Below are 25960 nucleotides of genomic sequence, written 5' to 3'. Positions count from 1 at the left end.
TCAAACCCATCTTGGAGATTGATCTAGGTTTTATCACGTGACTAACTTTTGACCAATCGTGCAGCAAGATAACGTGAAATGTAAATGTGAGGAGCATGTCACGTACCTGGAGTCCTGGAGTGCCAGCTGGTCCCTGGTCCCCGTCATCTCCACGCCTTCCTGGGGCTCCGGGAAGTCCAGCCTGTCCGGCTGCTCCTGGTTCACCTTCTTCTCCCTGGTAGATTCAAAATGGAAAAAAAAAAAAAAGATATATGAGAGATAGGAAACTTGGCAAAAGAGAAATTGAGAAAATATCAGAGTACAGAAAGGAAGATGGATGGGACTTTGATGTTAAATGGAGAATAGGGAATATAATTATCGTGATAGAGAATTGTAAGGCAAACTGTATACGTGCAAAAGCATAATCCTTTTTTTTTACCAGTGTCAATATTGGTTCTGAAAGAAAAATGATTTTTATGATGGTTATTGATACATCCTAAATGCTGTTGAACTTGGCACTTAAATAATGTTCAATCTAAATGGTACACAATGGCACACTGCATGAAACACCTAATAGGTGTGACACTTTGTATGTATATGACTAGAAAGATATGAAAGATGTGCTCCAAGTGTGACAATGCTAAACTTGCTTTTTTATTGAAATTAAAGGCAAAACTTACAGCATCCCCACGGGCACCAGGGGTTCCAGGGGCACCACGGGATCCACTAAAGCCCTGCAAGAAAAAATATTGATTCAAATAGTTCACATAAGTCATTGTAAGTACACACAATGTTATCAACTCTATGAAAAGTCACATTTTCATGGCAATATGCATTGAATTACATTTCATTGTAATTCCACATGTTCCGGGAGAAATAAAACTTTGTTTCACGGGATAATGAGGAGAAAATTAGGATATTTCACATAATAAAATGCAAAAGAAATAATAGTGAGTGATGTCATTAATTCCCTCATTTGCATACAGACCGGAATGTGCATATAACTGTTTTGTGAAATTAAGCGAAATTTAAAAATGTCATAACTTTCTTTATATTTTACATCCGATTTTGATGAAATTTTCAGTGTTATGCTTATTCGATTTGTCTCTTTTTATTCAAATAAACAATTTTTAGGGGGGTGGACTTGTCCTTTAAGATGTATTGCTAAAGCAAAAAAAAAATACTTACATTTTCTCCATTCAATCCAGGTGGTCCCTGTTGACCTGGTGGACCAACAGCTCCCTGTTTTATGAAAGGAAAGAACAAGAACTCAATTGACCGTACTTGGGATGATGGACCGTCCGATGTCAGGGTACATAAAACAGATAATACATCATCTTTGTCTCTAAGTTTTCTCGACTTGCATGTATGATTCAGATAGCGCCAAATACTGCGAAGGTTTGTGCTTTGTAATTGATAGTCTTCAAACATTTTATGAAATATTGCTTGCAAATTTCTCGAAATCACGGTCTCACCAAAGACACCAATGATCTTTTTACAGTTCTTACACTTCCAGTAGATTTATGTAATTTTTAATTCATCTATTAGTTTCGCTCCCTTTGACTTTGGCACGTTTCCATATATGGGCTGATTTCAATCAATTACGAGCTTCATATGGTACAAGGCCGCCGATCTGGGACTGGGGCGACCCCTCCCCACTTTTTTTAACCATGTACATTAATGTGAAAATGGTAATAAATTTGTGGTTTCGTGCATGTTCCGCCCAATGTTTGGCTCTGCCCACCCCCTTCAGACCCGTTAGCGGCCCCTTTGAAAGCATTACAAACTTTCATAAATTATAGAAATCATAAATTACAGTATGATTAAAGTCACATTATAGAGGGCAGGCATGCATTTACTGAATTTCTTTTGTTTTTGCTTTTGTCTTTATTTTAATTTTGGAGGGGGACCTTCCATGCTTTGTTAAATAATAAAATGAAGTTTGACTTGGTTACATCTGAAATAACTTACCCTTTCTCCGGTCGCGCCAGGTGTTCCATCCTTTCCTTGTGAGCCCTACAATGAGATTTAAAAAACGAAAGTTTAGGCATGTTAGGGGAGAGGTTTGCAACGAGAAATTTTGATGAAAAAAGTCCTGTAACGAAATTGATCGTGACTACATACACGTTCTCGACATTATAACATAAGACATAGTAATAATCGTTACATTACCAAAGCTTTGATTAGATATTTTTAAGGATGTTTTTTATTGTGTTCTCTCAAATCAAAATACACATTCAAATTTAATAAACAAGTTGTACAAATTATTTGAAACATGATTATAAATCATACAATAAATCCATAATCAAATCTGTAATCGATCATGTGACATGTAAATCCTTCAGCAATAGTGGTATCAGGAAAATACTCTTCATGTATTTGAAATTAAATGTTTGTTTTAAGATGGTGTTACATAATCATGTATTCCATTTTGATTTATTTTCCGCCATGATAGTCTTCATTTACTAAATTCTTTATCATTTTCGTCAATAATACCCCCCCCCACCAAAAAAAAAGTATATAGAATCCACTTATCCACTTACAGTTGATCCAGTCTTTCCATCACTGCCAGACAAACCAGGTTCTCCTGGGGCACCCTATATAAAGAAAAAACAAGAATCATACTCATGATTTAATATAATGTTTAAAATAATTGCTTATTAAAGTGAAATTTCTCCTTAGAATTATCTTATTGGTTATTGAGTAACAAATTTGAATTTGATATTAACGATGTATTAACATATAGGTCATGTTGAATTTTAAAGATCCTAAAGAGTTAATATTCCATCACTTGTGCTTTCCTATATTCTGGGGCAGACATATCGCAAAAATAAATAGCTAAAATGTGACTCGTTTAAATTTGTCTAATTGGCCATATTATTTACCCCTTTTCATAATACTATATTGATCACAGTACAGATGTATCTCAACTGAGACATTGCTTCTGTGTTATGTTGATATATTTTACCAAAAAATAGAGCAAAATATAGTTTTAAAAATGAATAAACATAGTACTTACATTCTCTCCTGTTGATCCTGGGGTTCCGGGTGTACCTGGTGTTCCCTGAAGAGATCAAGTAAACATTAATTACAGTGAACAAGTTCATATTTCCAATATATAACTAAAGTAAATGTGTTGCAAGAATCTTAGATATGCCTAAAATATGCCTAGAGTCAATCGTTAGGTTCACCAATGCTTTTAAAAGAAACATTTTAGCATAATCATGATAATGAGAGATTTCCATGCTAAAGATACAAAGCAAAAATAAAATGTTTCGTTTATCATTAGGCCTACTGTCGAGAACTGCATTATTTAAATATGTTCAACATTTTTAAGCTTCACAAAGTGTAATTTTTTATAGCATGTACCCATTAATTTCATTGCATGATTCTTCTGAAAGGTGTTAAAATCAGTACAATTCATAATTTGAAAAGATATATATTACAAACTACAGATGATTATGAAAATGTTAAATTGCATGAGACGATGACAGACAGAGAGGGAGAGAGAGAGATGTTGATCATAGGCTCGATTAATGGATGAAGGTAAAACAGATGGATTGATTATAGATGAATGGATGGAGGATGTATGAATAGATAGGTGTATATAGAATTGGGTGGATTGACATAAAGGATGGGTCAATAGATGGATAGAAAGACGGATAGAAGGGCGGATCAATGAATGGATAACACTGATCATAAATGATTCTCACCCTAGTTCCTGCCTCTCCGGGAGTACCGGGAGCTCCTGCTTCACCATTGTCTCCCTAAAAAAATAAAAACATCATTGTTAAGCAACGTTCATAACATTTCATATTTTCTCTTGATAGTTTAGTGAAGTGTAGATAGAATATACAGGGCACCGCAGTTATTCTGGTTATGATGGTACGGTATTTGTTTTAGTATAATTATGTGGTTTACACTGTGATACCATGCAATATCATACAAAAAGTGAAAATGTTCGTTGATTTACAAACGCTTCATAGAAGCTATTAATAATATATATATTAATTTATCTTTTCAAACCAGAAAAGAGGAGATATTCGTCCCTCAGCTAATTTTAGATTCACCATGTTTTTGTATTTGATTCATATTAACAGTTCAATTCATATTGATTTAAATAGAAACTATGATGTATTAGAATGCTTACCAAAGGTCCCTTCAAACCACCAGCACCGAGAAGACCTGGACCACCACTTGGTCCCTGAAAGTGAAGAAAAATCAATTGTTAGATATAATTTTTTTGTGTTTTTTAAAATATTTTTAATAGAGTTGTTGTCGAGTATGATAAAGGTATTGAAGGTAAATCGAGTATGGATTTACATATAAATTGAATAAAAGTTCCCAGAGCTATCTTACCCTTTTTGAAGGTTTAAGCAAAATGTCTACGCTAAAAAGTTTGTTCGCCAGAAAACGTCAAAGTCAGTATTTTTTCTTGGGGGGGGGGGCCTGATAAACTGTTTTGTTCATTCAGTGATTAAATGTCAAAATAATAATTATCATTATAATTATCATTGCATTTTTTTTATCAATTGTATTATTCTTATTATATTAAATTGCAGAACTTACAGGTTCTCCCATAAGTCCACGAGATCCACTTTGTCCGGTTACACCTTGCTCTCCCTGTAGAAAATGAAAATATATAATTTTTTCTTTAAAAAAGGCAAAAAACGTTGTTTATATCATAAACTCTACACATTACAAGCAAATTGAAAATTGATAAATCCATGTATCAAAATATAAACCCTTTCGTAATGGGACATTTCATAGATAGGCCTAAACAATTAGGCCTATATTTCATATCTAAGCGTTTGTTATTTGTATGAAAAATAATTTGCAATGTATAATGAGAGAAAAAATAATCAGATAATAAATATATCGTTTTGTTAGAAAACAAAAGCATAATTCGTCCAATAATATGACTTAACTTATGCAGAATTTCTGGGAAGATATCAAATTTTTCACAAGATTTGCGTTTTAAACGAAAGCACAAGGAATTTTCATATCTGTATAAAATGATGACTATGGCATGGGAATCAATATTTCTTAAAATTTTACACCTGGGAAAAATCTAATTCTTCATGTTCATACCTAACATTTTGTATGAATCTGAAATGAGTGACAAGAGAACAATATTTAACATGTTTTAATCTTTAAAAAAAAAAAAAGCATTTTGCATGAATCATTAATGGATACCATGATGAAATATCAATTCGCTTATAGTTTACTGACAACTATGTAAAGATATACTGTATATTAGAAGTTACTTAATGACTGACTGATCTTTATTTTTAATGATTCCATTAAACTCCCTATGGATTCAATATCATAATCTATTTTTATTCATTGGCCTCTGTTATACTCACTGCTTCTCCCTGGCTTCCTACACGTCCAGGTTCTCCGACTGGTCCAGGCTGACCCTGTATAACAAATAAAATATACCAATTAACTTCTTACCATTCTAGCTTATCGTATATTATTGTATATTTTCTCCCACAATCTCACAATAATATACGTGTGTAGGCTATTATTATTGTAGTCGTAAAGAGACACACACAAAAAAAATCGAACATCAAGTGTGATTTTTTTTTATTCTTTGGAGGACATAGGCCTATATTTCATGAAATGCGTGAAAATAATAAAAACTTGGTTAGACATCGCGGGATCATTCTCCCTTTATGTAATCAAAGTTTTCACATTTTTTCAACTGAATAATCTATTACCAAATAAATGACAATTAATGTTTGAATGAATAAATATTATAGTCTTATATATCAAATAATTATCTAATGTTGAAATTGAGCTTATAATTATCATCATGCTAAAATCACAATGAACATGACTTTCAATGGAAATATATAATAGATAATGTCAATATAGGCATGTATAATGAACTATTTTGAAGAATTATCATTCATTATTCAAACTGCCAATCGAACAGACGGAAAACAATTTGGAGTGTACTTACTCTAGATCCTGCAAGTCCACGGTTACCAGGAGTACCAACAAATCCGATCAACCCCTTTCAAGAAAAATAATAGAAAAGTAAGTCCAGTGCTCTACTTAGGTTCCCTCCTATGTTTTCTTACAAAGTGTGTTTATTTCGTACGTGTACACGCAGTCAGCAATGCCACGCGGGGGTGACCGCCCCCCCCCAAAAAAAAAAGATTTGTTAACAAATTCAAATGGAGGAGAAAATCAAAAGATAAAGGGAAGAAATAAAGAGCATGAAGAAAGGAAAATTTTAAAAATAAACAAGGGTGATAAAAAGTAAAACTATAATACAATCCTATAATTCCAGGAAGAAAAAAAGAATGACATCACTTTTAGACCGCCTTGCCCCATTTAAACTACCCTGGCGCTTATCATAAAACATCTGAAAATGGTTGGTTTTCAAACACCGGAATCTGATTTTTTTTGCATTAAATACTAGACATTAGAGTGATTGAATTCTAAATCCTATTGTCCATTGCTTAATACATTTCATTCACTCTTCAACGAAGAAATAAAACAATTTTCACCAAGTACGTCAATTATCATTCTTGAGATGAAAACAAAAATTTTCTTTATTTTACAGTCTTCTATTAATCATGTTATTTTTCAAAATTTCATATTAGCGTATTGTTGACATGCATAATATATGATCAATTTATGACTGAACAAGATATTGATATTGCTCTTCATCCCAGGCAATCCGCAGTGCATACATTCTAAATAATTTAATTTAGGCGATATTTCATCATGTATGTCTCGATAGTATTGGTAACTTCATAATAAAAAAAAAATGCATTTTTACTAATACGAAAATGTAAAAAAAGGAAACCCTTTATAAAAAAGCTTCCACAAATACAGTCAATTTCTTTTAAGGGAAACGAACATGACGATCTAGTACACAACAAAAATCTTGTCATATATGGTCGCATGCATTATGACAGTCTTCGTACATTTACAAAATATTTTATCGTGAAAAATGCTTTAGAAATTATGATGTTAATTTGATCTTAATTGAAAACTCGATGTTAATGTAAATATTTCATTTCTTAAAAATAGTTTGATATGAATATTGTAAAGAGAAGCTGATATTTCCTATTTTTGTGGTGGGTAAAACGTGTTGTATCCTGTGAACAGATCCTTATTTTTGTATTGGGCTGGAGGTATTCAAAGTGGCTGTACACTCTAAAAAATATTGGGTAAAAATGCTTCATGAGGGTAATTATGTGTCCAACCAACATGGGCATTTCTTTTGGGCATCTGTATTTATCAAATGTGATGAAAATTTTGCCAATTCTAAAGTAATTGCTGCTTATTTTTTAACATTACTGGACAATATGCTTCCTGCATTGGGTAAAATACTGCCCAAAATTGGTTGGACACATAATTACCCTCGTGCTGGTTAAAATTTCACCCGATATATTTTACAGTGCATTATACTGCGTATTCATACAGTATCTAGGGACCTGGAATACGTTGTACTGTTTCATTCACCAATTTGTGAGGCAATACGATTATATATATTCTAGTATATCGGATAAATGTGATGCTACATGTAAATTTGAATTCCAGGCTTCACCTAAGTCAATTCATTATCAAATTATTAGTACTTACTGGATTTCCACGTTCACCTGCGATTCCTTCGGTACCAGTTGGGCCCTAGAAGACAGAATGTTGTATACTCTTATAACAATATATAGTGAGAGCCGATATTGATTAATTACTTAACCACCGAAATGCAAAATATTATAACCCAACGCCTTGTGTTTATTTCACCATTTCTATACGACAATAACTTAATCACGTAAAAAATCCTTAGACCCTATTCTATCCATGTTATGTATCGAGCATCCCCCCAACAACATTTTAAAAACACCTCTATCTCAGTCTTTCATTCATTTGTTTTATCTTTGCCAAATTTATCTTTTTCAGTGTCACTATACAACATGTATTAATTTCAGAAACTAAAAAGGATTGAGTAAAAATTTACCCAATATTGTGTAGAATGGGATTTTGCATGTTTTCTGTGCAATTCCCCCCCCCCCCCATACTGGGTGAAATGCATGTAATGTTCTAAAGGTAAATTTCAGCGCAACATTGCGTAAAATTTACAAAGTATTTGGTATCATTTTATCCAGCAAACATGCATGTTCCCATTTTACCCAATATTGGGTAAACTTTTTATAGATTAAAAATTGAACACAGAAATGTTCAAGTCTGAAGCAAGTGGGAGAATGATCCCCAGCCTCACCTGGATTCCGGGTGCACCACCTCGACCTGGCAAACCAATATCTCCTGCAGGTCCCTGCAATCAAACACAAGAAAAACAACATGAATTTCAAATTGAGAAACTATGATGGAATGTACCTGGCTTGTTATTATGATTTATTCTTGCAAGCATTCAAAACTTTAAAACCAATTATAATCTTTTTTATTATCAGGCGGTAGGTCTGACGTAATAATCAATTGGTTTATATCATTTGTTCTGTGAAATAGTTTAAATGTTAATATCATTACATAAATTGGTTCCACGTCTTGGAAGAGAAAAAAAAATCACGTGATAACTGTTATTGCAAGCATGTTAATGCAATGTCTGATTTTGTGAAAAATCTGTACATACATTAGGCCTACTCTCTCTTTGATAATAGATCACGAAACATATATATACTAACAACTTACAATTTCTCCTGTTGCTCCACTATCTCCATTTACTCCGGGTACTCCCTAAAAAGAATTGAGGGGAAAAATAGTACGAAAAATCTCATTTAGAATATCAATTTTTGAAAAAGTGATCAAGATTCGGTGAAAACAGAATAAACAACGATACAATACAAGTAAATGCTTACATTCACGTGTAGGGAGTTACAGCAATAAATATATGAAGTAAAACAAATAATGTTGTGATACAATACACAAACATTAAATAATCTTGAGACAAAAGGGAGGATATTACATGAACTGAATTTAATTATAACGCAAATTACAAAAATACAAAATAACATTAATTTAAGAGATTAGACGGGCTGGCGAAACCTCGAAGTCTGTCGGTGATAGCTCTTTTGGATTAAAATGATCATATGGCAATGTAAAAAAAAGGAACAACGAATATAGAGCCTAAAATGCCTTATGCGCCTCCAAGACTGCTCTGTGTCCTACTAGATAAATTGTCTGTTCCTCGTTTCATTTTGTCACAACTCACATTCATTGTAAATGGGGAGGTTATCGTCGTTGTCTGGAATGGATACTAATCAATTTTCACTGTGTGTGAGGGTGTGTGTGTGTGTTTGACTTTATTTTCTTTTTTAATAAATCAAAATGGATTGCTAGGTGCGTTTAAGGTCAATTAGTATTTAACATGATTATAATGATGATACAAGATTTTGATTACAAATCAGGCTACATCTGCCACAATCTAAATGATTCCCTTTGATATAGAGCCATAATTTATCAAAATTTCACAATGCATAGGCCTCAAATTCTGGTACATTACACTTCACGCTCTCATATCGTCATGCGCAAGTAAACAAAATAATTTATAAAAACCGACCAGGTCAGGGGGCCGTTTCATAAAGCTGTTCGTAAGTTAAGAGCGACTTTAAGAACGACTGGTGAACCTTTCTTACGCGCTAAACCATCGCCAATGAATATACCATTTTCCACAAGAAAGGATCACCAGTCGTTCTTAAAGTCGCTCATAACTTTAACGAACAGCTTTATAAAACACCCACCAGGAGTATTATGTAGTAGTACTTACTGGTGCTCCACCAGCTCCAGCAGCTCCACGTTTTCCAGTCTCACCAATCATACCAACTGCACCAGGGGTTCCCTGCTCACCAGAAATTCCAACATGTCCCTGCAATCGAACACAAATATATTATTATATGATTAAGATACATAATTGATACCACTGCTGATCGAATCACATCCAGATTCATATAATAATATAAAATGTGTACAGTAGTTAGGTAAAAATAAATACGGGTTGAATAGTCAAATCGAGTATCATTCATCCAAAATTTATTTTAGATAATAAGACTGATAAGAGCATCACTCCCATTACTTTTACTCCTACTACTGCTCCAACAACAACATTTGTGATTTTATTTTACTTTATTTAGATTTTATTTCAAAAGTAATATTTTCCTTTACTTATTCGAATTAAGTCTTTCTTACTCAAATTTCAATGTACTTAAAGGGATACTCCAGGCTGAAAACATTCATATCTTAATAAATAAAGTATAATTCACAGAGCAAAGTGTTGAAAAATTCATCAGAATCGGATAACAAATAACGAAGTTATTGAATTTTAAAATTTAGCATCATTTTGTGAAAATAGTCATATGCACGTCATCATGAATATTCATTAGGTGGGCTGATGATGTCACATCCCCACTTTCCTTTTTCTTATGTTATTTCATGAAATCATAATTGTTTCATTTTTTCATACATGTGTGAATCATGTGTCTCCTCTATAATGAAATAAGTTGCAGCAATTAATATCAAATGTACTAATCAGTTGTCAATCCAATTTGTTCAGTTCTTGGTAGAAAAAAATGAATAAACCTAATTTCATATAATAAAATACAAAAGAATAAGTGGGGATATGACATCATCAATTTGTTCATTGAATATTCATGAAGACATACCTATAACTGTTTCACCGGAATAATGCAAATCTTTAAAATAACTTTGTTATTCGTTGTCCGATTTTGATCAAATTTTCAGTGTTTTGTTTGTCTGATTTTTCTTCATCTGTTTAAATCATATTATTATTCCATTTTCTTTAGAATGAACATATTTCGTATTGGAACAAGAATTCCCAAAATATATGTTTTCGATTCCTTTTGTTAAGGGATTAGAATACTACCTTAGCTCCAGTTAATCCAACTGCTCCTGGAACACCCATAGGTCCGGTATTTCCCTGATAGAAGGAAAAGAGAGGAGTGGAGAAGGATAATCATATGACCCAAAAAATGGTAGATAGTTTGGGGCTCAGATGTGAAAATAATGTGATATTCGGGAAGTGTACATGTCAATTTATCAAGTCCATATGGCGATTTATGATATGAAATGTGACTGAACGCAGAGCATTAAACAAGGATTAACTTAACTTAAAATCAATACATATTTTAAAGTTGTTGCAATTTATATGCTGACATAAAAACTTCCAGAATAAAAAAAAAATAAAGCCAACTATATTAGATTTTTTGGAGCTGTTTTTGATGCAAGCTATTATATTTCAAGATGCACGAATCTCATTATCCATAACTACCGCAATGTTGTCATGAGCACGAATAATTATAGAGCGACAAAGATGACACATTATGTTAACGGATACTTACAAAAGGTCCTTTGTCTCCAACTTCACCAGTGCTACCGCGTTCTCCCTGTGCAAATAAAAAAGATAGAAAATAGATCAAAACAAGATTATTACCTGACATTAGGGTGAACCCATTTATCGACACTGACGTACAGACTTGTAAGTATAACTATATTATGCCGCAAGTCCGCAACTGCTGGTCGATTTTGAAAGATTTCATTCACCTCACTCCACATAGATTATAAAAACAAACTGTCCTTCCCTCGTATATACAGATCATCTCCATCAATGACGAAAATATATTGCCCAAACTATCATTATTTCCCCCACACACGAACGAGGGCAACATTTGGACGAAGAACTACTAATGCTCAATCACATCAATAGTACTAAACATGCGTAAACCTCGCTATTTATACGAATCTACCACCTCATTCACTTCTCTCAAAAGCTTCCTCGTAAAGAATATGGAGAGAACCTGTCATTGGATCTCAGGACTTCTACCCATCTAAATTGAATGAGTTGAATATGTAAATGAGATAGAATGGAAACTTACGACAGGTCCCTTCGCTCCAGTCTGTCCGGTTGCTCCAGGAAGTCCACGAGCACCCTGCGTTATGAATGAAAAACACGCAAAATACATCAAGATCATGCAACTTACAAAAATGTATTGATAAACTCATTAAATGTTTATTGACTAATCATCCTAGTTTCAATCGCGTTTATTTGCATTATTTTACAACAAATATCTGATCTGATATGCTAATAGACAGATCGGTGATTTGTAATTATTTGTGACGAAATATATACTTACAGTATTTCCAACTGCTCCAACTGCTCCTCCTATTCCATCGAGTCCAGCTGTACCAGCTGTACCCCTGTCTCCACGGGCACCCTTCCTTCCAAATGTACCCTTGAAAAAAATAAATCATGTGATTAAATATTCCAAAGCCAAATATGATTTGTCACAGTGAGCACTATAATCTTGAGAAAAAAAAACTTCAAAAATCGAAGTTGCTTACCAATCTTCATTAATGTAGATCTCTATACTTCTGAAAACTGAACAATTCTTCATTATTATTTGGCGCATTTTATTTTTATTGTGTATTAACAAACGCTTTGGCTTTTATAATTTCATTTTCCTCAGTGAGGTATTCATCTTTGTGATGTTATCATATATTTATATCTATATCATTCATTTCAGGTAAAAGTCTGTGCTTAATCAATCCAAGTTTAATATTCATCTTATTCATTTAGAGTGATAGTTTGTGTTTAATCAAGCTAAGTTTAACATAAAATATATATTTTGAACATTAGAGAAATGTTGAGATGTATAACAAAACAGACCAAATAATGACTCTATATTCATATTACCCCAATCCGGATATACAAGCATTATACCTATATGAGTTTTCACCCCAGCCCTTTTCCTTTTCGAGGAAAAACTTGATGTTAACGGCAATGAGTAATTGTCAATTCATACTCTATCTCTGTCTGCAACACCTAAACGAGCATTCAAAAACTTTGAGAAACTTTTTGTTGAGGTTACAAAATGCAAGCGCCTTTAGTGAATTCGGAAAAGAAAACTTATTTCATATCTTCATTAGATTCTACTTACGGTCCATCCTTTGTGTCCAACAGCTCCATTTCTTCCAGGCGTTCCAGCAGCTCCCTATAGATAAATAAAGGTCAAGTTTCTGATTACTTTGATAGATATGAAAGTCAATGAATAACCAATCTACCAATGTACACACATTAATTATTCAATAAGTAAGTTACTTAGAAAATGAGTAAGTAGATCAATAAATGAATAAAATGACTTAATAGATAAGAACTTCACGAAATTCAAAATAGATAAACAATCAGATAAGTAATTTAGAATAATAAATCAATATTCTAAGCTAATAGATTTACGGAAGATAAAGGCAAAGAGTGAAGAAACAAATTAATACATACACTTTTAACTGTCAATTACATAAAATATATCACTATCTACGAATACATAGATTAAATTTAAAAAGATTAAAACGAAATAATATACATGTATATTGTTAAGTCACGATATGATTACCTTGATAAATATTATAAACAGGTGGATGCTTCCCAATACTTAACAAAAATAGACTTTGCATGAGAACATTAGCACTACCTATCAACATCTGATCTGTCATACGATGATGATTGGTATATTGCACGGGTTATTCCATTTGTTACGTTCAAAATTATTGATATAGACATAAAACTTACATTTCTACCAGGCTCGCCAGGGAATCCAATTTGTCCAGGTGATCCATTCTTTCCCTGTTGGGCGAGCAAAAATAATACAAGAGTTTGAAAATAAGTGCAATACTACCTTCACAGAATATAAACTCCCGTTCACACTTTACTGCCCATGTTTAATCTACATGATGTATCGTACGAGAAATTGCATATTTTGATTCATGGAGAGTAATAAGGTGGTGCAAGAAGTGAATGATAGCATTTATATTTTCTCATGAAATCTTGTTGATATTTATCATTTTCATCGAATGGCCAAGTTATTAATTGATCCACATTCTTTCATCTTGATAAAACGATAGGTGCTGCAATTGGAATTTGAATTAAATGTAACATAGTTCTTAAGGAAATTGAGGGAGAGATAGAAGAGAGTCTAAGGAGAGGGACGGTGGGTCAAGGAGAAAAAAAATATAAAGATAACGAGGTCCACTCAATCAATGTGGAAAAACATTTGGAATATTGAACGTTTTAGTGAACATCTTGGGAGCATTTTATGAAAGTACATTTCAGATGTTTTATCCGACAAGTATTGTTTTGTCCGACAGTAACTATGGTAACAGTGGCTCTCAGCCAATCATAATCAAGGAAATTTGTCAGACCTGACAACTTGTCGGACAGAAATGTTGATGAAACGCTCTCCAGATTGTTTGTGAAGACTATAATATCAAAATGATTTTTATTTGGTACTTACATCGTTTCCATCGGGGCCGTCTCCACCACGTGGTCCACGACCTCCGGCTGATCCCTATACAAATATAGAAAACAACAGTAATAATAGCATTCATCAGTGAGGGTGATATTGAAAGTCTTTGCATGCTCAACATCAAGTGTATTATCAAAATTAAGGTACTATAGATTGATTTAATTCTGATCTTTATCGCGATGTGCGGTTTGTGTCTGCCATTCAGTAATATCCCTTTAAAAACGAATCCCAGATCATTGTTACTTTATTAATTTGGATATCAACTTTTAATAAATAAACAGAAGACACGACACTAATAAATAAATGAATACTTACAATTTGTCCAGTGGGTCCTACTGGTCCAGGGGGTCCACGCATACCTGCAGGGCCCTGTTAGAAAAGAAATGTTGCATTCGATATTAAAATCAAAGACCAAGACATGATATCGCGCCCTCTCATTATGTCGACCTTTATATTAATGCTGACTGCGAAATTAGAAATCTGAAAAACAATATTGACCAATCCGACCTCGTTTTGTGCGGTAACAAATGAGCCTTTTGCTTATAATTTTCAAATACTCCTGTATTGATTTGCATGCGATAATACATTTAAATAGTTCATACAACCAATCACTTATGAAAAGTTCCTCTCGGATGGCTAAATAGAAGCAACATTATCTCATTCCGTTAACTTGATATATGACATAATGATTAGCTTGTCAAAAAGTTGCAAAATTGCTTTTGCTATTTTTTTGCTAAGAATTACATGGACACTTTTTTTGAATAAAAACTGTGATCATAAATAACCTAAATATATTTGTCTTATCAAATAGAATAGAGAGGGTAGTTTATGTTACTCACGCGAGATCCACGGGTACCGGCGTAACCAGGTGAACCGGGTGGGCCCTGAAAATACGCAGAAGAAAAGATTAAAATTTAGAATATTTACTCAGGAAAAAAGGAAATGTTTTAAAGGTTAGCCAAGTAAAAAAAACACAGACGACAGTTCTATTCGATAGGATGTAACAGAGAATCTCAATGAAGGGTATTTGTTTACGTTCATCACTTTGCTTGTAGGAAGAAAATAACGGTTCACTGTTCTGAATACGACAGCGAAACTCTGCTTAGTAGTAAGATTTACAAAAATAATTTATAATTGTTTCATTCATTTTTATTGTGGTCAAAGGCATCAGATAGCCGAGTAAACATGGTAAAGTATGACTTGTAAATATTTTGTTACATAGATAATATACTAGAATGCATAACCAAATAAAAGTGAAATCATAAAATTGCTTTAAATGAAAATCAAAGATAGGGTTAAACGTAAAGAAGATGTATTTGATTTCTACGCTATAACCACCCCCCCCCCCCAATTCTCAAAATCATTATTTCAAACAATCAGCATTCTTTACCTGTGCCATACTGCCTTGCATGTAGGGGAAGGCGGCTGCGTTCCAGCTTGGTCCCTTTGATGTTTGGGCAGGAGCAGCTACTTCACCAGGTGGTCCGGGGGGTCCAGGGGGTCCAGGGCGTCCACGTCCTCCAGAGTTACCATCACGACCATCTCCTCCCTACGGAATAAGGGGTAGAGATTCCATTGTAAATGAAAATATAGATAACAAATTGACGTAGACATGGTAATTGTGATACATGCATGTAGAAAGAATAAAATGAGAGGAAAGAGGGAAAGAAAGATATCGAGGAGAAGAACATGAACAAACTATTGTAAACAATTAAGGATGATAACTAGTAAAGAAACTAAGAAAGGGAAAGTAACGAAGACAGAGAAGACAAAACTACAAATCACTTTTCAAATTGCATTCAAGTATAGTCAATTAAGTCTCACAATTACCATAAACTTTCAATCTTGTTTTGTCTTACTCTGTAATCATTAAAAAAGAACAAACTTCATTGAAAATTTTTGATCATATTTAGTATTTGTATTCCCAAACTCCTACCTACATTGTTTGTGTCTACCAATATGATACCAAGCTTTTAGACTAATTGCTTGACTTGCTAAAATTTGAAGATATAAAGCATGTAATTGCATACTCGGAACCCGGGGGGTCCACCAAGTCCATTGGGTCCACGGCGTCCACGGTATCCCTGAATGAAACGAATCAAAATGAAATATTACGAATAGGAAAGGCCCTAAATACTAATGTGAAACGTAGAAATTTATAACATCTCTATGATGTGAGCATAAGATGGGAGTTCAAGATGAATTCTAATGAAATAAAATTTAATCAAAATTAAAAGGGTTATTTCTTTTACAGGGTCCGGAATAAAGCAAGCCCACCACTTTCAAACCAATCAGTATAATTCTCTTCTCTTTTCCAATTCATGGTAATGATTAAATTTTCCCAATGCTACGGTAAGCATTACATTAATTGTACGTCACTTATATCTCACACCTTAAATGGCTCTGGGCCTTTTTCACACGGGGTGGATGGACATGATAATACCTTGCCACCGTTTAGCTGTGACATTTATTAATTGACCAAAATACAAAACATTTAATTATATATTAAAAAGCTAATGATTTAATCGCTACATTACTGATCTTGAAATTCACACTGATGATGAACGTGATGATGATGATGATGATAATGATGATGATGATGATTATAATAATAATAATAGTGATATTGATGACTTACAGTGTTTCCGGGTAGTCCAGGGCGTCCAGGAGGTCCGACCATACCAGGCTAGTTTGAAAAGAAAACCAAATAATATTTTCAACAGTTTTGTTAACGATAATGATGCATGTAATACATCTCCACGTATGAGTACAAGTTCTCACTATGTTATAATGTTTACTCTCACTATGCTAAAATAGTTACAGTGGTTATTACTGCACCACATTTACTGCAACTGTTATTATCATCAATTACACACACTTGAAACAATTAGAAAAAATCATGGAAGAAAGATGATTATGAATACCACATGCAGTGTAGGCTTTTAGCTGTTTTGCGATAAGTACCAATAAAACACATATAACCATAATATTGGACAAAATTATGATTCATCTTCAAACATGTTCACTTTTCAATCAGTTTTAGGTAGATTTGCATTCATTTTTTTTTTAGTACGGACAAATTGTCAATTGAAATATTGAGAGAAATTACTTACTGGGATCTCGAAGGGGTCTCCCTTAGCACCTTTGGGTCCAGGTCGGCCTTTGGCCTGATCGAGAACAAAAGGAATAATGGAAAGTTTAGTCTTTGATATATAGGATAATGATTAACGAAGAGCCGTTGGAAATTATATTGTATAATTATAACGTTTCAGCATGTTCACGGTGTAACACTCGGTGCCACATACCAATGAATTTACAGATATCATGAATACCGTGAATATGGACATTCAAACAATTCTTTGTGAAACACACACCGTGTTACGATACTTCTTATATATATGCTATCCTGAAATACTCATCACATTTAACTCAAATCTACGACCTGCCTTTGATATTTCACCTTTTTATTTTCTTGTCTAAATTTTGCCATATATTTTTAACCGTTTATACAATGGATATCAACTTGTATGGGTTTCCTTAATATTTATTTCCAAGCCGAGACTTGTGAATATTTTGAATAAATAATAATATCTGAATAAATCTAGTCATAGATCAGTCATGTCAGTCATGAACCTGTGAAAGTGACTTTTTATAAAGTTTCTATTGTATTGCATATTAGAGATGTGCGTGATGTTACAAATAATTTTTAAAGAGAAATTTCTTAATTTACAACTTCTTTCCCCCCATTTTGTTTGCTTTCATCAAAACTAACTATACTTTCCGCTGCAGTCACACCAATGAAACAGAGTACAAACCATTCCAAACAAATCAGTAAAAATCACTGGTTGATAGGGTCAGCTTGGTTCAACTGTTATTCTAGTCATATTTTCTAGTCGTATTTTACTAGAACAGAGTTATTTCTGACTATAATATATGTCAGAAATGTGATTATCAGTGATTGCTATGTCAGTTCCACCCAGCTGACTACTGGTCTAGTCAATTTGACTTTAAGAGTGAAGAATGGTATGCCATTGAAAATAATGCATCAACTCTGATTGTAATGAGGGAGACGGTTTCGATTGTGTGGCTGTGGTATTGGGATAGAGTTTTTCATTGAGAATGAAGAGGTAAACTCACAGGAGGAGCCTCTGGAATTGATCATCAATCAAGGTTAGTGTCCATCGTGCAGCAGAAGAGATGAAATAAAAGAATGCAACAAAAGTACTTTAATTTTTATCTTCCAACGTTTTCAAAGAATATAATGGTATTCACGAATGAAAAACGAAATAATTATATCATACTTACTCAAATCTACATCCTATCCATTCAGTTTGAAATCCATGACCGAACAGAAACTTTTAACATCAAGATATGAATTCATTGGAGACTTGCCACAAAAAACATAGAACAAGAGAAGAATATAGAGCCAAGTCTTCAATGCGATAATCATGCTGTTTTACTTTGTGGTTTAGTTGATTAAAGATGGTGTGGGTTGAGTAGATGTTAGTATAACATGAAGAAGACCTACATGTAGTTGGAAGATGATTAAGATGGTCTATTCTATAACAAGGGTAACTTGGGATGTGGGGGAGTGAAAATAAGAACGGGTGAATTTTGGTGGCATGCATGATCCATGATCAAAGGGTCGTAATATACTTGAATAGAGAGGTCAGTCTAACACATACAGGGTAGTATGGAATGTTCTAGTCTGTACACTACTTTACATGCTTGGAGCAAACACATCGTCGAAGATGGTTCTATCTACCACACGGGATGCTCAACCTGCAAGTAAACAAACAAATGTGAAAAAATGTTATCAAGAGTTATTGAAAGGCAAGTTAATATAAAATCGACTAATTTTAACTACATTTTCTAAGGGTTTTTGTTCTACATGTACGTCGATAATATGCAATTAATAATAACAATGATCTATTCGGAGTAGATTATGAATTATAACTCATAAGCAAGGACTCGCCATACACAATTTCATGTGGATATATCTGGCGCACACTACATACCTGGTAGCTACTAACATATGCTAAGAAGCAAGACACATTTTTCTTGCTTAAAAAGGCTTACCTGCTTTCTTACAGTCTATTAATTTACAACTTGTAAGCGAATCTTCTCTTGAGCCTGACATAGAGAACTCTGGATTAGAGCTCTCATGCCTTCTGAGTTCGGCGCAAAGGTAAGAGGGCTCATCGCAGTTGACGTCAGCGGAGTCAACCATGGCGTTAAGGTTGCGGAACACCATGCTGTTGCCACCCCTGAGGTCTTGACTAGCATCTACGGGATCAAGCGTCTGCTGCTTAAGAATATCCCGGCGGCCTATTCCATCTGGGCTGTTGGAGGTAAATGTCTCCAGACGCCACAGATTGCTTCCATCTGCGTCGCCACCATTGGGATTGGAGTCAACACGGAAGTCAAAGCTCAATTCGTTGGGCCCATCTTCAAGCTCATTATCTTGATTTAGGGTCATACGTGTATTGTCAATCACCACACCTGCGAATAGAAAAAAAATCAACAGATTATCTTTGTAAACTATCTTGAACAGATCAAACAACCTAACATTATTTGTGACTAGTCGCCAGGAATGGTTTACTGTAAACATGGTAAATAGCCAAAATTGCATTTTGATCATCAAAAAGTATACATTATGAAATTAGCTTATGAATAATTCTTATTCTTTGTACTGTCAGAATTCGAAGGTGTAAAGTTAAATAAAAGAAGAGATAAAGAGTTTCTTTGACACCGATTTTTCTGGACTTCTTGGAAGTCTCCCTGAACTTGCACAGAAAGCACATTTCATGCTTTAGTGAATCCCAAACCTTCAAGCTTGTTTTCTCCATTATGTTTGGAGCTCTTTATTTCTTCCACAATCTATCAGGTAATTGTGTGGGTTGATCTACATTTGACAAATTATGTATAATTCTAAAGCTTAAAATGTGTTTTTGAAAAGTACTTAAATATCAATGTTGATGACTTATTGTTGATTTGGGGTGGCAGGTCAAATGTGTTACGACATGAATGATTTTCTTTGACGGGGTCGGGTTATGATAAATATTTTCATTGTATCTATATCAAGAATCCATTTCAAAAGAACAAAATGATTAGATAGATAACAGTAAGGATCGCTATTAACTCCTGACATATTATGTTACAACATCAGTCATAAAATTAAAAATTACTAGATAAACAGTATTGACCTGTAAACACATTCATAACTGGAGAGAAAAGGTGTTATAACAACATTTCCGCGCCCCCGTATCTCCGCCTCTATTGACAATCTCTTGAAGACAAATTAAACATGGTATTCTCAAGAATAATGTAATTTGAAACTAACCTTCACAGTCGAGTTCAAAACAAGAGAGGAGCACGTCTTCATCTGGTTTGGCAATAAACTCAAAATCAGGAAAGGGAGGAGGGTTTTCACCCTTTCTTAGTTCAGAGCAAAAGTACTGAACCTGATTGCAAGTCAGTCCAGTCATGTCGAAGTTGGTATCCACAGCGCCGTAATTGATGTTCTCGCCAGGGAAAGCCGGTCTATCTTTTTGGTACTGGCTGAACGTGTACGCCGTCTGAGGGTTGAATTGTTGACCACGGCCATCTGGGAACGTGCTTCCGAAAGTAGTCATTTCCCAGAGATCCTGTCCGATGGCCTTACCGCTTGAAGGGTCGGCGATGGCAGTCATGTCGTACAGGATACGATTGGTGCGAGTACCTTCTTTCACGCGATTGCCAATAGGATCGGTTTCTACGTCAGTTACAATGACAGCTGAACATGCGTGAGAAACGATCAAACACAATTAATTACTATTTCGATAGTCCTCAAAATACTTCATGTTTTAAGAGGCCTATACATGAGCATTATCATTCTGAAAATTATTCATTTGTTTATTTAGAAACAGTGTTTCTCATGTTAAGAATGTAATCAATCTGACAGTGATCAATCTGCTGCGAATATAAGAAATGTCATATATATATATATATATATATATATACTTACGTCTGCGACAAGGCTGTTCTTTGCATTTGATTATGACATCGCCACCACCTTGCACCTCAAACTCAAAGTCGGGATTTGCACGCATTCCCTTGGAGAACTCAAGGCACAGGAAGCGATAATCTGAGTCACAGCCAATCTGTGAGAGATCAAATTCTGTGGCTAGATTCGTCAGCTGAAGCGGTTCTCCACCTCCTGCCGCAGGGGTAGAGGCTTCGCTACGATCCAAGACTTGACGGAGGTAGCCAAGACGGGGTCCGTTACCGTCGACGTTCTGAGCGCCAAAGACTCCGATTCGCCAGAGTCCATCCCCATCGGCTGATCCACTGTCCGGCAACGTACTGAGGTCAACATTGAGGATTATATCATCAGGTTCATCAGCCCTGACTGGTCCGACGGGAATCATGTCCCAATCCAAATCGTCAAATATAACTCCTGTAAAAAAAATACATACGTCAACATGTTTTAAAGCACTTTGAGAACAATTTCATATTTTGTTATTAAAATATGCTGAAAGACCCGCATAGTCACGGGTTATGTGGCAGTTGCCAAGCGCGGATACAGCCAGATTAGACACATAAGTTTTGAAAAGCCGAATATTATGCAAAAATATGGTCCCTAAAATGGTATTGTGTGTTATTGGGCCTCTGGCCTAGTGAGCGCACTTTGAGCTCTCTGTAAGTGATTCGATCACCTTGTGTGCTAACTACACTACAACCCTACTACATCCTCGTCCAGAATACTACGAGGTTATTTTTGATAGCATTTTTCTTCAAAAACACAGAGAGTTTTAATCAAATATGTATTTTATATTTACTTAATGCAATATTCATGTAAATCTGAAGAGGACACTTTTGGTGTACTGATTTCTCACCTTTGCAAGCATCGTCTGGCACTTCAAAGCAACTTCTTAACACAGATTCATCTGGGACCCCAGCAAATTGAAACTCTGGTTGTGAGTTTGGATCTCGGTTGACTTCGTTACAGATATATTTGACTTGGGGACACTTGAGTCCAGTCATGTCAAAGTTTGTGACAAGTGGGACGAAATCGAGAGTATCTCCTGACATCATAACAGGAAGAGCTGCGTGGTATCCAGAGAGGACTTGTTCCTGATAGTTGTTCTGTGGCCCATCTCCATTTTCATTCTCGCTACCCCATTGGCTAAGGGTCCAGAGATCCACACCTCGCACCAAACCTGATTCATCGGTGGTGGTAGCGACGGAATTGTAAGTCAGAGGGTTTTCTGGGTTGCCTTCACGTAACATCAGATCCGTAAGGATATCAGTTGGAGAGGATGTCAGGCTATTAATTTCAACACCTGTAAGAATAAGGATAGATATTTAAACGTTATACTTTTATTCACATTTTGCAAGAGCTTGAGAGACGACCTTAAGAAGTTTGATTACACAATAAATGAAGCTACTCACTTGACATGTTTTTTAATTCAGGAAATTTCAAGTATTCTTGTAATATTTCAAAATATTGACAATATCTATATTTTCTTTCAAAATAAGATGTTCTATATATTTGAAACTTTGCATAGCAAAAAAAAACGACAATATTCATGAAAGATCAACCGTGCTTAGTAAAAACTAGTATTTTCCTTTAATGAAATTTTTATTTTCAAACTTAAGAATAATGAAATGTTAACTACAATCCGAGATACAGCATATCAAGCAGCTATATTAATAATGTGTAATTCAAACTATCTATAAAGCCTTCTCTACTAACCTCGCTAATACAGGGCATAGTCTGTGCGAAAAAGGCAGAAGTAGAGAAAGGTGAGAAAGGTGTTAGAGAAGCAAATAGAATGATGTTATTAGTTCATAAATACATCAGAATGAAACTTTGCTCCCCTTACTCTTGTTGACAGCCATACGGCTCCTTTGACCTGACTCAACCATCGGATCTTGTATTGGAATGTCCAAATCCATGCTGGCGGGAATCTTTGTTCGCCTTACACCTAACCTAAAGCTGCAATAACGTCATTTAGGGGGAATACATTCAAATTGCAATATTTGGTTAGAAAAAAAAGAACAAACTATAGCCATTGCCTTTCGGGGTATTGAGTTTTGCTGGTGGCCAAGTTTCATTACCAGAATGAAGGGAAAAATTACTAGAAGAGTAAGCCAAACGTTAAACATTTGTATATATATATACCTCTACACGGTTGCTCTACACACTTAATGATCGAGTCTTCCCCTTCCTCGGTTGTGAATCCAAAATCAGGGTTGGGTGATACACCTTTCTTGAATTCAATACAGAGCCATCTGTATTCGTCACAACCAAGATCGTCGATAGGGAAATTGGGAACGTCGATGCCGCCAAACTCCAAAGGACCACCTTCTTCTAGAGGCATGGCTTGGTTGAAAGGATCAAGTGTTTGTGTAACCTCATGTCTACGTGGCCCGGAGCCAGTGGGATCATTTGCCGCAAAGACACCCAACTGCCAAAGACCATCTCCGGCAACGTCAGGACTGTCTGGATCAAACAATACATCTGCGTCGATGGTCAGAGGAGATGGTTGTCCAAACGGCGCATCTCCGATTGTTGGCGTGAATTCAATGTCTGTTGCAACAGCACCTGTACCATTGAACAAATAGGATTAAATCATTAATCAACTAAGATCTCTTCAGTAATCTATTTTTTTAATTTGTTTAGATATTGGTCTATTATCAGGCACTTCAACAAAAAACCTTTCCCGCGTCCTGCTCCGCGTGAATCCACTATTGCCGCTCACAGCAGCTTTCCTATATTTCAAATTACTCTACTTATGTCACTTTTAGTGATTGAGGGATTGGGGAGAAGACAGTGTGCAGTTTCCCTTTTGAAAATAACCAGATCTGACTCGGTATGTATAGTACATTATTGGCATTTAAATTTAAAAAAGGATGCAATTAAAAACAGGATTGACATGCTGAAACCAATTTTTGTTATGTGTAACTGGTAGTATGTCCTTACTGCAGTATCAATATAAAAACAACTCATAATCGCCATGTGTATCAAATAATATGCATATTCATGGACGGTATAGTCCCTTACCAGCTTACCTTTGCAACGTTCCCTCATGTCAATACACGTGGTTGTAGCTGAGTCGTCTGGACGAGCTTCAAATATATAGCTCACACTGGCTCTGGGGTTCTTATTCAGGTCAAAACAGAGGTAAGGAGCCTGTGCACAACGGATTCCCGTCATATCAAATTCGAAGTTTCGGCCATCCATAACCAAATTTTCATCATCCATGAGAGGTGTACCTGACCCATCAAGCTCTAAAATTTGTTCTACATGTCCAGTCTTTGTTCCAGAGCCATCAGGATTCATGCTGGCATAGGCACCAACCAACCAGAGTTCCTCTCCGACAACGTTTGTAGAATCGTCGTGCGTTATTCCAGTCAGGTCCACAGTGAGTGGGTTGTTCTTGTTTTCTACAATGAATTGGTCACCGAGATCAGCCTCTAAGTCGGTAAATACAGCCCCTGTAGGATAAATCCGTATAAAAATGAGAATGTTTTAGTGTCAATTTTCAAGTGAATTAAGTAGTATAATAATCTTGCATAAAAAACCAGATATCTATTATTAATACGTCATGTTATCATGGTTCATTAAAATGCACACGTATACAGTGGCGTTTTCCTTTAAGAAGAAAGAGAACGTGTTTGCTCTAGGGGCGCAAAAGGGCAAAATTAGCGGACATTCACAAGTCTCATAGAGCTTTTTCTTGTAATTTGTTGAACGCTGAAAGAGGTAACAGACGTATGAAAAAGATGCTGCTCTTTTAGCGCTTGCCCGGAGTAATAAGTCGACTTGGCTTTTGTACCGGCGTTAATATATTGGAAGTGGGACGATTTCATCACTTTTCCTCAAAACTTCACTGCTTGCCTAAATGTAAATTTAGAATATTCCTTAAATGTTTTCCTTTATATAATCAATATGAGGCTGTGTTGTAGCGATTCTTTTCTTTCTTAGTATCAAATCAACAGCTTAATGCTTACCAATTGTTTCCAAAATATCATTGCAATAATGAACAGTTACAGTATGTTGATTATTTATTTCACTTTCTTCCATTTTTTGCAATAGGAAGAGAAGTAATACATGGCTAATCATTATTGCCTATTTGAAATTAAAAATGTGTTTCTGACTGCTATCTGGCATTATTTCAATGAATAAATATATCCTATGGATATACTCACTAGACAAACACTCCTGCTCTTTGCAAAGAACGAGTGTATTGTCCTCGGGCCTCGCTGTTGCTGATCGTACTACCCGGAAGTAGTAGAGTGGTTCTGGGTCATCTCCACCAGTAAATTCTACACAAACATATCCGAAATCATTGCAACCAACTGTGCCAATCTCGAATTCCGTCATTGCCCCGGTAATCTCCAATGAACTGTCCTGTTCCAAAGGGATGTTTTCCTGAGTCATGTCAAGGGTTTGGGTCTTGTAGTTGAACTTCTCTCCAGATCCGTCGGGGTTTCTGCTACCATAAATTCCCTGTCTCCACAGTCCCTCTCCTTCGACGGGTCTGTTATCCATTTCAAACATGACAGTGCTGTCGATGCTGATCTCAGATTCTTGACCGGGCAAAACCGTGCCCGTAGGAGTTATAGACCAATCCAGAGATTCAGCCCAAAGATCTAGAGGAAAAGAATTATACAAGTTTGGTCACACTGCAGGTCGCGATTAA

The 25960-nt window shown here is 35.2% G+C and overlaps 1 protein-coding gene across 1 annotated transcript in view; it reads right to left on the bottom strand.

Annotated features, from left to right (window-relative positions):
• The window catches only part of LOC129257172 (collagen alpha-1(I) chain-like), a 59192-nt gene that overhangs the window by 21174 nt on the left and 12058 nt on the right, over window positions 1-25960 (bottom strand). The window contains exons 6-41 of the mRNA XM_054895441.2: window positions 25467-25910; window positions 24327-24752; window positions 23437-23859; window positions 22148-22594; window positions 21277-21708; window positions 20614-21045; window positions 19350-19772; window positions 18408-18418; window positions 17384-17437; window positions 16909-16956; window positions 16301-16354; window positions 15661-15819; window positions 15110-15154; window positions 14586-14639; window positions 14259-14312; window positions 13538-13591; window positions 12909-12962; window positions 12105-12203; window positions 11847-11900; window positions 11313-11357; window positions 10838-10891; window positions 9725-9823; window positions 8650-8694; window positions 8222-8275; window positions 7585-7629; window positions 5948-6001; window positions 5346-5399; window positions 4549-4602; window positions 4130-4183; window positions 3693-3746; window positions 2999-3043; window positions 2523-2576; window positions 1951-1995; window positions 1168-1221; window positions 660-713; window positions 107-214 (exon numbers count right to left, since the gene is read on the bottom strand). Coding sequence (XP_054751416.2) covers window positions 107-214; window positions 660-713; window positions 1168-1221; window positions 1951-1995; window positions 2523-2576; window positions 2999-3043; window positions 3693-3746; window positions 4130-4183; window positions 4549-4602; window positions 5346-5399; window positions 5948-6001; window positions 7585-7629; window positions 8222-8275; window positions 8650-8694; window positions 9725-9823; window positions 10838-10891; window positions 11313-11357; window positions 11847-11900; window positions 12105-12203; window positions 12909-12962; window positions 13538-13591; window positions 14259-14312; window positions 14586-14639; window positions 15110-15154; window positions 15661-15819; window positions 16301-16354; window positions 16909-16956; window positions 17384-17437; window positions 18408-18418; window positions 19350-19772; window positions 20614-21045; window positions 21277-21708; window positions 22148-22594; window positions 23437-23859; window positions 24327-24752; window positions 25467-25910 — 4739 coding nt within the window. The remainder of the gene's footprint in view (window positions 1-106; window positions 215-659; window positions 714-1167; window positions 1222-1950; window positions 1996-2522; window positions 2577-2998; window positions 3044-3692; window positions 3747-4129; window positions 4184-4548; window positions 4603-5345; window positions 5400-5947; window positions 6002-7584; window positions 7630-8221; window positions 8276-8649; window positions 8695-9724; window positions 9824-10837; window positions 10892-11312; window positions 11358-11846; window positions 11901-12104; window positions 12204-12908; window positions 12963-13537; window positions 13592-14258; window positions 14313-14585; window positions 14640-15109; window positions 15155-15660; window positions 15820-16300; window positions 16355-16908; window positions 16957-17383; window positions 17438-18407; window positions 18419-19349; window positions 19773-20613; window positions 21046-21276; window positions 21709-22147; window positions 22595-23436; window positions 23860-24326; window positions 24753-25466; window positions 25911-25960) is intronic.

This window comes from Lytechinus pictus, chromosome 3 (genome assembly GCF_037042905.1).
Source record: "Lytechinus pictus isolate F3 Inbred chromosome 3, Lp3.0, whole genome shotgun sequence".
NCBI classification, from domain to species: domain Eukaryota; kingdom Metazoa; phylum Echinodermata; class Echinoidea; order Temnopleuroida; family Toxopneustidae; genus Lytechinus; species Lytechinus pictus.
The sequence above is the reverse complement of the archived record's forward strand: the minus strand, read 5'-3'. Positions and strand labels throughout refer to the sequence as shown.